Source organism: Pseudopipra pipra, chromosome 19 (assembly GCF_036250125.1).
Source record: "Pseudopipra pipra isolate bDixPip1 chromosome 19, bDixPip1.hap1, whole genome shotgun sequence".
NCBI classification, from domain to species: Eukaryota; Metazoa; Chordata; class Aves; order Passeriformes; family Pipridae; genus Pseudopipra; species Pseudopipra pipra.
The window spans coordinates 6,291,718-6,305,746 of NC_087567.1; the positions used below are offsets into that span (position 1 = coordinate 6,291,718).

Sequence of the window (14,029 nt, forward strand, 5' to 3'; positions counted from 1 at the left end):
GGCTAGCTTCCTCTGCAGGGGTGATATTTTTTTTTGTAATCAGAACTGAAGACTGGACTCTGGAAAAATGAGCCTGAACTGTGTGGTTTTGGCTCTTTCTGTGTTTATGGCATGAGTCATCATCAGAGATCAAACAGGATCAAGTCTGCTGACTTTGTGAACCGTGTGCTAAAACCTTTGTGCAGTTGAGACCTGTCAAACAGGCACCCTGGCCCTGGGGGTTGTTAGGAAAGGACATAGAGGGGCTGTGGGTAAGAGTTAGGGCTGGTGGGCTTCATTCCTGTCCATGCTAATCATGTCTTCAGTCATGTATTCAGTGTCATTCCAAAGTCACCTGCTCTGTGAAGGCTCAGTAGCTTAAACCATTGTTTTATCTGTTACACTGCAGATAAAATCCAGGTTGTGGGTTTGCCCTTGAAGTGCCATCGTTGCTTGTCCCCAGGCTGTCAGTCACTGGGAAGAAGGTTTGAGGTCAGACCTTAGCATGTGTCTCCTGTGGATCTCGTGGTACAAACACTGACATGAGAACAATAATTAACTTTATTGAAGCCTAATTTATCCAGCTATAATTTCTCATGACATATTTCTGTTGACATGGGCCTAAATACAAACACTTATTGGGCAAAGTTCATGCTCATGCAGTCAGTCTCAGAGTTTCACAGAGAGGTGCTATCACTGCCCAAATGCTGAATCCTAATTTTAATTCTACTTCTTATCACTGTTACTGTCTTGGGAGAGCTTGTTTTTCTAGGGAATCACAAAAAAATAGGCTCTGATCCTAAACCCACGCTGCTTCTGGGATTGATTTACAGAGGAACAGAAGCTATAACGAGGATGGCTTTTGTTCCATGCTGCTTTGGCCTTGGGTAAGGGCCATGAAAGATTTTGATTGATGGTAGAACAGGCCTGCTCTTAAATCTCAGAATCACAGAATGTTTTGGGTTGGAAGGGACCCAAGCTTGTCTTGTTCCACCCCCTGGCATGGTCAAGGGACACTTTCCACTAGACCAGGTTGCTCAGGGTCCCATCCAACCTCTGAACACAAGAGCAGTTTAATTCAGTTGACTTTTGAGCCTATTCTTTGGTGAGTGCAGAGCAGACCCAGGGATTTCACAAGACACACGTGAAAACTCAGTCTCCTTTATTTCCATTCATCAGGCTCTGTATCTGAGACCCATAATCCCAAGCCCCTTGCTCTCCCACATGCTTTCAAAACAAGCATCCCCTGCAGAACACATTCTAAGGGGTCTTTGATCAGGCACCCCGCTGTGCAGCCCTGTTCCCTTGTGCACAGAGATGTTTGGGAGATGTTTGTGGATGTGCAAAGCAGCAGTGAGGGATGAAGTGTTGGAGGTGGGGAGGGATTCACAGTGGGTTTGGCGGTAGCTCACTTTTGAACCAGCCCTGTGTGCCGGGGTGGGACCTTGGCTGGTCCACAGCAGAGATAACACCATCCATGGTAAGTAAAGATCACCCAGAGTGATCTCTGCTGCTTGAGGCTCTGGGGATGCCTGTAAAGAGAAGTAGTGTTTATTCTCAGTAAGGCAAGGTTGTGTTATTGCTTCTGTTTTTGGTGCTGGGAAATGATGCACTGAACTGGTGCAGGTGTGAAGGCCTCTCCTGCCCTTCAGCACCGAGGGCTGCAGGAGCTTGGCACTCAGTGGGGCTGGGCCCCACAGGACTGGCACAAGTTGATGTGTCAGATGTCAGCAACAGTAGCAAACAGAAATAGTGCCTGTTCTAACCATTAAAGCAGCTCAGAGCTTCTTTTTGAAAATTACACATAAAAAGTGTACTTTTGGTTCGTTTCTGAATGACTATGGCTGTAGGTGCTTCTGGTGTGGCTGATCAGTCTCTTTGTGCTGCAGGATGGTGGGTTGGTGAGCAATGGTGGGGCTGGCAACCTCTGACTGTGGATTTTGAAGTTCTGTGGAGTGCAGGTCAGTCTTTGTTGCTTTTGTTGAAGGCTGCTCTTGTGTTCTTTTATCTGGAAGATCTCAGTAGGAGCTGGTAAAGTCCCACTTGCTGCCAAACAGCATCCACTGGCAGACTGCTGACTGCATGCATGGTCCTTGGAGTAGTGAGAGTTTGTTTATGGGCTTTGAGTCTCTTCTCTATGGAGCAAAAAGATAATATAAAACACCCACCTCTTCTGAAACTCACGGAGATGGTGTGCAAGGAGAATTCAAAGCAGAAGCCAGAGGGAAGAATCTTAAAAGCTTCCACATGCTGCTTTCTGCACATTTGTTCAGCATCACTGCCCCTTCCCAGCCTCTGGGGTGGGGGGCCAGCTTGGTTCAGGCAGTGACATAGACCTCCAGGAGCCCCCCGACCGAGTGCATGCGGTAGAACACACCCAGGGGGAGCCCAAAGTTCACGATCACAAACCAGGTGGAGTAGCCGTAAAATGACCTCTCCAGTCCATTCTCGAAGACAGGATGAGCTCCAAATGTGGGCATGACCCACAGCTGAAGAGGTGGGAGGAAAAGAAACACAAGTCAGAGCACGACAAACTGTCTCCTACCTGCGCCCTAATCTCAGCACTGGCTCAAGTGGTTGTAGGAGTATTTCAGGAGTATCAGAGGAATCTCCTTGCCAGGGAGGAGAAGGAAAATCCCTTAGTTATGCTACTGACTCCTTGCTGTAAGTCAAATCCTGTCAAATTCCTGGAAACCTAAAGACAGCCTCATTCTGCCCCAGCCTGCTGCATCTTCCTACAGGGTTTCACTGTTTTCTTGGACAATTTGTTTTCACTGGATTAAGGCTGCAGTGTTGATTCAAGATCCCAGAGCACAGTGTACTTTATTGGGTGAGTTTCAAGCCTGGAGACTCATGTTTACAAAGACTTACTGCTGCTGCCTTACATTTCTCCACCTTTCCCATGAAACACCCTTAATGAGCCTAATGGGTTTTTTTTTCCGAGGCTAAAATTTAGGAGACAAAGGATTTATTAGCTGTCACCTTCCTGCACTTGGGAAACCCAGCCTCCCCAAACTCTGAGGTTAAAAGAGAGACCTTCTAATTATGAGACTGGGGCATTAACAGCAAAACCTGTCTTGACTGGCCTCACCAGAAGGTTGAAACTTGGTGGGCAAAGGTTTTTGCTTGTATTAGTGGCCCAAGAGAAAGACAAGGAGAGCACGTCTGTGTCACAGGTCATCGTGGCTCAGCCAGGCTGTGACATAGCAGAGAGCACAACACTTACTATGATGTTGCACAAAACCAAGAAGAACGAGATCTCCCTCAATGCTCTTCTCTTCCAGCTCAGGTGAGAGTAGCTATGGATGTAGGACAGGGAAGCTTTCCGGAGCTCCTGTCCCAGCTCCAGCACACTCATCCGTCTCTGGTCTTCACGATTCTGCTCTTCTTTAGTATCTTCCTCCTTGCCAGGGAGTGTCTGGGTGCACTCCTCTTCGCTGCTTGTTGTGGTTTCCTCTTCCCCAGGTGGTTCTACAGCCACCACGTGCTGCCCAGTGGGTCTGGCATGTTTGGCCTCAGCTGCGGCTACAAAGCGCTGCCGGTGGAGCCCATCAATGATGAAGACGTTCTGGGTGATGTTCTGAAAGATGAGGAGGACAGAATAGGAGAGGATGAGGCTGTTCAACAGGTCCCTGGGGTCAGAGGCCACAAGGGCCACAATGGAGAAGTAGCACATGCCGATTTGGCCGAGGGCTGCCCCCATCAACAGGATCACGTCCAGGCTGCGGGTTGGGTTCTTGAGCGTGTCCAGCTCCTTTTTTTCCAGGGCGTGGATGACTGTCCCAATCACTGCACCCACACTCATCAGAGGCAGGAGCACAACGTAGTAGGAATAATATATCACGAAGATCTGGTGGCTGGAGACCAAGCTGGTGACCTGGATCTGGTACATCATGAAGATGCAGATCCCGGTGATCACAGCAGTGGCGCCCAGCAGTGGCCCAAAGACCACCCCTTGGAACTTGAACTTGGGCTTGGTGTGAGGGACGTGGTGGTGGCTGATGCGTCTCCCCACGTTCTTCCACATGACGTAGAGCACGGAGCAGCAGACGAGGCAGTACTCGGTATTGAAGGGGTAGAGCAGGATGTAGCCCTTCTGGAAGACTTTGCAGATGGTTGTGTTTGAGCACGTGCACGAGGCAGTCTCGTTGCCTGGAGCATGGGAAGAGGAAGGCAACAATTAAGAGGGAGATGGCCTGGATTTCATGGCTATCTTTGGGAGTTTCTCGTGTGCAGACACAACATCTATTCCTGTACTTTGAACAGTGGTCAGTAGGAAGTTAAGTGACTACTGCTCAGTCCTCAAGGCTGTGGGGATTCAGAATAACAGGTTTAGCAAAGGTCTTTTCCCACCTATGGTGCTGGGTGAGAGACATCTCTTCCTTCACGATGAAAACACCTCTATCTCTACCCTTGGAATATTAGTCTCCCCTTCCCCTATATGCTCAGAAAGAAGAGCACTGCAATTACATGAGCCTCTTCTATTCTGGCAATCTTGTGCTTGCAGTTAACAGGTAAAAATGAGCAAAAATGCTAATTTATGGTGGGCTTTTCCTTTCCTAGCCCCTCAGTTCCATGGTTTCTTAGCAGATCCCCTTCTTCCAGGTGAAGATGTTCTCCCCTTACAGCCCATCTCCTTGAAACAACCTCCAATAACTGGTGATATCTGAATCGCTGAGATAAAGAATTGTTCAGAATTCTGGAAGTCGTCTGTGTCAGCCTAACACAAATGAGGGTGTGAAAAAGGAGCCTTGCCTTCAAACCGCATCTCCACCTCACGGAGCTGAGACTCCATCTCCACGTGGAGGTTGTCGTTGGTCACGGCCAGGAGCCAGAGGAGGAGGTTGGTGGCTATGGTCAGCATCAGACCACACCTGGGAGGGGAGACAGGCACTTAGCGGAGATGATTCACAACCTGAGTGTCTACTTGCCATGTGGTGCTGCCCTTTGCTTCTTGCTGACCCACACACAGATTGGTGCAAATATCGTGTGTCGGTGCCTGCCCTGCCTGCGGCCGTCGGGGTGTGACTTTGCACACACAGACATGGCTGAGTACATTCCCATTTGGCCGTTTCCAAGGGAGCAGGGCGGGCAGTGCCTGGCTCACCGGTTAAACTGGTCTAGGCTGAGGCATCTCCCAGCGATAGGAATGAGGAGACCACCACACTTCATCCTCCACCCTCTATGAACTGGTCCCTGAGACAGGCAGCCAGGAGAACATTTGGGAGGAAGGAACGAGCTTTTGCGGCAGTCCAAGGCACAAGGGAAAACTGAAGAGATTTGGTGAGCCCAGGTCAGTGGAGGGAGGATGGGTCTGGTCAAGGTATAACTTGGTTCTTTTGTGAGCCAGAGTAGAGAATCTGTAGGATCAGATGAAGACAGTCCTAGCAGGAACAAGGAGTAATAACAGATCACAGGCAGAAAGGAAAAGTTTCTTTAGAGCAGTAGAAGGCAGCTTTTCTCCCCCTTTTTTACCTGGTGAAGTTGTGCTGGACTTGAATGCAGTCCTTAGAGTGATGCCACAGAAAATAAGCCTGCAAATGGGTAACAATAGTGATGTGAGCAGGGTGCAGTTGGCAGCCGGCTGCACACGCGGTGGAAAGGGACGGGTAGACAAGAAGGTGCAGGTCCAGGTGGGAGCAAACTTGCCTCTGTGCAAGGGTGCAGGGACATGTGGGCACCTGCATCTCAGTGCTGAGGCAGTGCTGGAATCCTTGGGTGAGGGCAGGATGTGTGTGCCTGCACTGAATGTACCTCCTGTGTTCCTCTGCCCTGTACACGTGGGCATTTGCTGCTGAGGTGGGAACTAGTTTATTTTTCAAATATGGCTTTGGGTCTGGAAAGAAGAGGGTTGGTGTTGAGGTAAAAGGTGCAAATGGTGTGAGATATCTTTGTGTGCAGAGGATTTTTGGCAAAATACAGAGAGAGGCTGGGGCTTAGATTGGTGCAAACATCTCTGGCAAAATCTGAAATTCTCCTCTCTCCCTACTTTGATTCAAAGCAAATTCCTCTGGATTCTAAGGTATGTCAGGTATCTCTTGGGTAATTTCTTTCTGAATCTTACTCCTGTGTCTTTCAATGTGCTACACAAGGAGTGCAGATAGCATTTGAAGTGGCATGTGATACTTTAATACCTTCAATGCTCATGACAATGCCTCGTTGCACCCACTTTCCCAAGTCTCCTCACTTCCCCCCACCCCTTGGGCTCCCAGGAATTGGACAGAGAGAATAGGTAAGCTTCCAGAAGAGTAACATGCAGTACCTGGGTGCAAATAAAAACGATTTCAATGCTGGGGAACACAATTTCCACCTTGGATTTGCAGTGGATGAGGATTGTGGTGTAGCCGATCTCAAACACGTTCAGGAGGATGCTGCAACTGCCAAACAGCAGCACTGACCCTGGGCAAACAGCAAAGCACCAGTAAATAAACAAAGACATGCCTGTGGAGCATCTGTGCTCAGCTGGGGACTGGAGATGTGCTTCTGGGATTTGTGTGGAGCTGGAAGCATTCCTGCCTGGAATTCTTATGATTTTGAGAGAAGGAGACAAAGGAGAGCCTGATTCCTGAAGCTGGTTGTGTGCTTTGACTGGTTTAAAGTGTTTGGACAGTGCACAGTATTTTCTTGTGCTTGGATACAAGGTGGGAACAGGGGGTTTGGGGCTTTGCTGTGCAATCTGGAGTGACAGAGGCAAGCTAATGGTGGGTGATGCTTTCTGCCTTGTGGAGGAAACCTGAGATGAGCAGAGGTCTGTTCAGGCTTGTGGCAGCACAGTCTGCAGGAGCTGGGACACTTTGACTGTTTCTCCCTTTTGCCTTGGACATCTCTCTGCAGCTTTAGGTACTCTAGTACCTTGCAGCTTTCTTCCCTTCAATTCTCCACACTTAGTTAACAAGACCATGCCTAATTAAGAACCCAGTAATAGACCAGAGGCAGGACTGCTTGGAGAAATGTGATTTCTCGAAGCGGGGCAAATACTGGTGGGAAGTCTCCCAGGAAGGCTCGGGTGTCGCTGGGTTGTGACTCACTGGGCAGGAATCCTTCCTTAGAAACGAGGCTGGTGTGATGTTAAACAAGGACAAGGGTGGCACGGGGCTGCTGACGCTCTTGGAGGGTAAATATGGTGATTCTCCTCTTGCTTTGCAGAGTGCTCCTGCCTAAAACCTTTCCTACGTCTTACCCATAGTGCTTATTTGCAGGGCCGTAGGTGGGATATGCCTGGATTGTTCTTAGGGAAGGGACCACAGAGTGAAGCTGGACTGGAGGCTGAAGGGAAGCCCCATTCCAGGCTTTCCTGGCTGCTCTGGTTCCTCTCTGTGGCACGCACTGTGCCCCTGCCTTCCCCCAGCCTGACAGGGCACTGGGAGATTCCCAGTGCCCTAACCATATATTCTATAGCTCTCTAATAGTAGGGGAAGAATTTTTGTATCTTCCAAGCCCTGGGAAGAAGGCATGAGATGAGAAATAAAAGCAGACCTTACCCCTGATCCAGATGGCCCCAGCATGGGAATCCCGGTACAGCACAGCATGAGGCTGCTGGCTGGTGCCCAGCAGGTAGTAGATAATCCAGAACAGGCACAAGACCTTGAGGATGGCCATCAGGACCCAGACATCTCCCAGGGTGATGTACACGCGGTTGAAGATCATGCTACTGATGAAGGCGCTGCCCAGAAACACGACGTTCATGGCCAGCAGCCCCGAGAAGAGCTGCCCAGCCTTCTGGGCTTGCCTGTCCCTCTGCTGCACCGAGGAGCAGTGGCGGTACAGCCAGGACTTCTCGTAGTGGATCTTGGAGGTGTCTGTTGGGGCAGATGCTGACTTGCTCTTGCAGTGATGGCAGGGCCTGGAGACTTTGTTGCCAGGCATGGCTACTCTGCCTGGGGGTCACCTGCTGTGTGAAAAAAGGGGAGGTTTAGAGGGGGGACATGCTGAGATTAGAGGTTGTGTGCTCTGCTGTGAGAGCCACTTGTGTGGTGACCTCCTTTCCTTGCTTTACAGCTTTTCCCTCCCTCTCCAGAAGCTGGATGAAGGGGAAAAAGAGGTTGGTGTTTAGCCCAGGTTAGGCATTAAAAATTTCCTGATGGACAGTCATTGCAGGGCACTGAGGAAAGGCCCTTCTGCCAGAATCTCTAAACCTCTCCAGAGACTCCTGCATTAAAATGGGTGTTTGTTGCTGCTCTGCCCCACCAGTGCTTGGAGCTGTTGGGACCAGAGGTGGTCAAACAGTTCCCACCCTCACCTTTCACACCTTCTCCACACACAGCCCTGGATTCAGGTTCTTTCCTTTCCCTTTGTTGCCATAAGGATTAAGTGGAAATACAAAGCATGCTCAGACCTGCTCTAAAATTCAGAGCTGTTTGATTTTCAGTTGATGGGTCCAATCTCTTCCTTGTGGTTTTGGGCTTTGAGAGTTGCGCCACACTCCCCGAATGGTCACACGAACTGTGACAGAGCTGGAGAGAATAAATAGAGAGTCTGTAAGGTTTGATTTAAGCTGCTGGGAAAAGATCCAACCTCCCACCCACATGGGCTGACATTGGGACACAGTTAATACCCAGTTTTCTTTCTTATTCTACTTGCAGCACAGGGCTGTGAGCACACTGACACAGAGGAGTGTGAGGGATTGGCTCAGGCAGACATCCTGAGCCTGGGAGCTTTTCCATCCAGCTTTTAGGAAAATCTTTGTGGGACTGTATTGCTCATGAGAGAGAAACCTCTTTGCTCACATACAGCAACTGGGCAAAATCAGCCTCTCTATGGATTCAGTACATGGAAAGGTGCTTTCACTCCGGGGATTGACTCTGTCTGCAGTGGGGGTGACTGGAGTGAAAGCAGCCCCCTGAGATGTATTTGAGGTGAGGAGGAACCTGAAACATTCTATGTAGTTTTGGGGGTTTGGGGGAGAAATTGTTTGAAAAGGGGTTGAAATTTAGTGTTTCTCTCTTCTTTTGCATGTGTGCTGAGGTGCTCTGCCTGCCCTTGCCCTTGGGACTCTGTGGGGAGCTGATCCCCCGGGTTCTGTGACTAGCAGCATGGATTCAGCATTTCTGTCTGAGTTGGTGAGTTTAGAGGGTCAATCAGGACCTCTCCATGGAAGGAGAGGACTTATGTGTGTGTCCCAGGATGAACCCCCAAGCCCTGAGGTCCTTGGTACTTCTGTTAGCAGAGATTGATCCTAAAATCCTCCCCATTTGTCTCCAAAACTCTCCCAACTTAGCAGCACAGGAGCAAATTCCCTCCCCTCTCCTAGGGCCATAACTTCTCTGCATCGGAGGGAGGGGAGAGGTCATAAAATCAGCAGGATCAGGTGGAAACTCATCCAGGCTGCACCAGGAGGCACCCAAGTGCCCAGACAAGGCTGCACGGAGCGATAGATCCAACCCCTTGCCCCCGTAGCTGTGTGGGACAGCCAAACCCAGCCCTTACCTGCCTGCAGCCTCCTGCTGCCTGCTGAGAGGGATCCAGTGCTGGCACAGCCTCGGATGCAGCCAATCTCACACCGGTGGCTGGAGTGGCACTGGAACACACAGGAGTCTCCAATGTCCCGGGTGCAGACAGGAGCTGTCAGGACTGCTCCTCACTAAGTGCGGCCTCTGCTCCCAGCCCATTGATTTATTTTTTTTTCCACCCTGTTTACTTTGGATCTATTATTGTCATTAAATTAATTACTCAGTGAGAAGCTCTCACATCTGCCACGGGCAGCCAATGGGGATCAGCTCCTTTATACACCTGCTGGGTTGCCCCATGTCAACGGCCTCGGCGCAGGATGTGCCAACTGGTAAAACCACAAGCAGCGGTGACTAATTTGTGCCGTGGCTCAGGCAGGTGTAGAATTAATCTCCTGGCACAGGCTTGTGCTGGGAGTGCTTACCCACACTGCTTCGGCCAAAATCCACCTGAGTTCCCACTCCCTTGTTTTTAGGTAGACCCTGAGATTGTTTTTCTCTACTGTACTTCTCTTTTGTGCTTTTATCCAGGGCACAGATACCCAAACTGATCCAAAAAGCAAGGCTTACAGTCCAGCCCAGGTGCAGGGATGACACCAGACTGATGCACTTCTGGCAGAAAGGTGCTGCTTTTGGGGGTGACAGCTATGACCTATCAATGCTCATTTCAGAGCAGGACCCTCGTGTGCCAACCCCACAGGCTCGACCATGCAGGTTGGGGATGCTTTAGGTCCAATCTGTTCTGGCCCTGATCATTCGCCTGTTGTAGGGCAAACTGATTCTGTCTTGGGACTGTGGTGAGCTGATCCTCCTGGTTTTGTGGCTGGCAACAGGAACTTGGCATTTCTGGCTGAGCTGGTGAGTCTAGAGGGTCCATCGGGAGGGCACGGACCTCTCCATGGAAAGAGAGGGCTTGCCTGTGCGTCCCAGGATGAACCCCCAAGCCCTGAGGTCCTTACAGCTGGCAAACACGTGATTTGGGAGTCCAGAGCCCTGCAACACTTCCCAAGGAGCTGATTAGAGGGATGGGAGTGGGTGAGGGAGCACAGGTTATCGTGTGTGGGGATGTGACGAAAGGGGTGGAAAACAAGACTGAAAGGGGCCCATTTCTCCTGGGTGAGAACACCCACTGTGTGCTGGTGCAGCCATTGTTTGATGTCTGCCAGCAAAAGGGTCATGTTTAATGTCTGACAAACCCTTGCACTGCTGTGGTGGAGTCTGGGAACTCTGACCCGGGCAGGTGTTCATGAGTACCCATGGCTAGATTTGCTCTGCCTTCCCCCAAAGCACCAGCATCTCACAGCCTGCTTGGACAATTTCCTTGGATGTCTTTGCTCTCTTGCTTTCATGTTCTGGGATGCCCTGAGTGCAATTGAGATCTTTCAGGTGCCTGGCTCTCCTCTGGACTCTGTTCTAGAGCTCAGCATGGAACTGGAACCTCCCAAAAGCTATTTGGTGGTCTCTTTGTTGACCAAAGCCAGTGATTTCTGTACAAGACATTAACAAACCTGCTATTTTTCAGCGTTGTGGTCCTAAATTGGGGTGACCATGCAGAACTGGGAAATGGAGGCCAGGAGTCTGGAATGTATCCTGAAGATTGGGTGAAATTGGAGCTTTTTTCCTTCTAAGATGGGCCTGAAATAAAATGTTAGTGCCTGCTTGGCCCCAGTGGCTTTTCCAATGTCACTGTGCATCTGTGCTGCAGAGATGAGGCATCCTAGCCTGACTTGTCTTATCCTGGCCTTGGAGCTAAAATTGGATGCAGAGAGGTTGTAAAGCCCTGGGAGACTGGTTAATCCTCCTAATTTGGTCTTTACTTTGAAGAGTAGCAGCTGTTTAATTGGAAAGTATTGACAAAAGTTTAACCAAGTCATTGAGTAAGCAAATGTGCAGGAGAGGGGCAGAGAGGGAGAGGATGAGTTGAACCAACTGGATCGATGGCAGAAATCACTCCCCTGGCGAAGCTGCCTTTACTCAGAGGCTGGGAGAAAGCTGGCAAACGTTAGGAGTGATGTTTGCCCCTCTGCTATCACCAGTGTGTGCTTATTAATGGTGTTATCTGTGCACTTAGCAGTCCTAACACCCAGGCTGGGCCAAGCGGATCTGTAAACAGGACCCGGGAGGAAGGAGGTGGGTGCCCAGCCGCCGTGTTTGCCCAAAGGCCACCCGAGGAAGGCCGTGCCCTCACATCTCCCCGGCCAGCCCACGCCCTTCCTTCGCCGCCGATAACCGTCGGTGACGTCTCCTGTGGGGGTGGTGAGTGAGAGACTTGTGGGGTGACTGCAAAGAGCAGCCTCATCCAAAACGGGTGAGGGGGAGCTGTGCTGCACCGCCCCAGCTCCGTCCCTCCGTCCTCTCTGATGGGCTCTGTGGGTGTGTTCTGGCTCCACTCGTGAGTGTGGCTTTGTGTTTCCCCTGCTGGCCCTTGGTGAAGGTCCCTTTGACCTCCTGACACCTCCTGTTTTCTAAGGACCACTGTCTTGCTCCCTGGGAAGTGCCTCCTCCTGCCCTGGCTCTCGGAACACCCTGACCCTGCTCACAGGCTGCACCTTGCCTTGTGCTGCAATCCCATCCCTCATTTCCAGCCTTGTGACCTTCTCAATCCATCCACTTTCCATCTGCTGCACTGACAGATAATAATTATCTTGGATTCCTCCCCTGTCCCTGACACACCTCAGGGAAAATCACCCAGATAAAAAGTGTATTGTTATTTTTTTTTTCTCTAATAAAACAAATCTCACCCTGAAATGACAGATGATTAAGAAGTGAGCAGTGGGATGATGCCTCAGTTCTGGCCCTGGCTGTGGCCTTCCCTTTTCTGAGCAGTGATCTCTGCTCTCCTGCTCTGTCTCTTCTCCTTCTTGCTGCTCTCCCTTGCTGGCTCTGGCCCTGTGTGCCTCAGGTCAGGGTCTGAATCAGGACCTTTTTGACCCTCACACAGTGTCTCAAGTCCTGGGGCTGGGGCTCCTTAAGTTTGACCAGAGCTGAGCTCTTAACCCTGGCATCCCCTGAGGAGTGACTTTTACTGGTTCATGTCTCCACCAAAGCCCTGTGGCACAGCTGGTCCTCAGATCCCTGGGAGGCCAAGGTAGATTTTATACCAAGGCCAGTGAGACTGGGAGCCCCTGGCAAGACATGAGAGCCCCAGGACAGCCCTTTGCTTTCTGTAGCTCTTCATTTGTAGTGACTGCCATTTAAACAGTCACCCTGAGGCACATCACTATCCCATTTCCCATCCCCTGCTCTGGATGGGATCACTGCTCCATAATGATGTAGTGGCAGGAGCAGTCAGCAGGATGCTGCTGGTGGCCTTGGGGCCAAGCCTCATTCTCTGCTCTGACAAAGCCTTTCTGTTCACCCAGCTTCCATGCCTCAGTTTCCCTCCTTCCAGGCACAGAAGATCTACCAGCAGTGCTTTTCCACAGGGATCTGTCACAAGGACGTGTACAAAGGACCAAGTGGGATCCCTTCGTGTTACTCAGGTACTCTGTGTTCAGGGTGTTCTTCCCTTCCACAAACTCTCCATCAGGGAGAGACATCCCGCTCTCTAACTGGGGTGTGAGGAGCTGTGCCCCAGGTCTGAAGGGAAGGGGGCAGTGATGCCTCACCTGGAGTGCAGAGTCCCAGGGAAGGGCATGGATCCATGCAGTTAGGATGTGACAGTGCCTGCTCCAGGGGTGTACCCGGGTTTGGGGGACATGCCTGGGATACTGACTGTGCTGAGGAGCTGCCCAGGGATGTTTGGCTGATTCTCCATCAGCCTTGGAGCACATCCCTTTGCACATTAACTGGCCATGATCTGATACCTTCTAGAAAACGATCCTTGAGCACACGAGGGTTTACACTGGAGTTTTCTTAGGGTTTGGATTTTTAGGCTTTGGGTTTTTTCTTTTTCATTTTTTTGGACTTGTGTGTTCTGACTTTCTGTCTGTCTGTCTGTCTGTCTGTCTATCTCTCTCTCTCTCTCTCTCTCTCTCTCTCTCTCTCTCTCTCTATCCCCCTATATCTATATACCCCTTTTCTGGGTATATAGATAGGATTCATTCTCTGTTTTGCAGTCTACTGCCTGTCCCAAGATGTGTTTTTGTGGCTGGAGGGCAGAAGAACAACTCAGCCCTTGGCTGGAAACTCTGCCATCCCCACACTTGCAGCCTGGAGATGCCTCAGGTTAGCCAGGGATCCTTGCAGAGCTTGTGCTGTCCCCAGAGCATGTTGGTTTACCCCAGTATGATTGTTTGTGGTTGGATGTTGTGGTTCCAGCTGACCTACCACCCTGGAGCGGTTGATTGGGATTATTGCTTCTACCAGTGCTGCTTGGGCCATCTGGGAGTTCTCCATACACACATCCTGAGTTTATTTAGCCCCAGAAGTGCCCCTACAGTCCCTGTCCAGGACAATAGAGCAGTTCAAAGTCTGCCCTGCTTGACCCAGTGCACCCATCCCTGGGAACCTGGGGCCAGGCACCAGGAAGAGCACGTAGGAGGAAACCTGGTGTGCCCCCCAGGAAGAAAGTAGGTGATTAAAAGTGTTTTCTTCCCCTGTGTGAGCTCAGCAGCTTGGGGCTCAGACAATGTGTTGGGCTGTACGTGGGACTGACGTCTGTG

General features: G+C 50.6%; 1 protein-coding gene across 1 annotated transcript; it reads right to left on the reverse strand.

Annotated features, from left to right (window-relative positions):
• Positions 1 to 1,142: 1,142 nt before the first annotated feature.
• OTOP3 (otopetrin 3) lies at positions 1,143 to 7,869 on the reverse strand. Its single transcript, XM_064675909.1, has 6 exons — positions 7,461 to 7,869; positions 6,242 to 6,378; positions 5,455 to 5,513; positions 4,735 to 4,853; positions 3,206 to 4,131; positions 1,143 to 2,468 (listed from the first exon to the last, which is right to left on the reverse strand). The coding sequence occupies exons 1-6, from the start codon at positions 7,843 to 7,845 to the stop codon at positions 2,298 to 2,300; spliced, it is 1,797 nt and encodes a 598-aa protein (XP_064531979.1). The 5' UTR covers positions 7,846 to 7,869; the 3' UTR covers positions 1,143 to 2,297.
• Between the last annotated feature and the right edge of the window lie 6,160 nt (positions 7,870 to 14,029).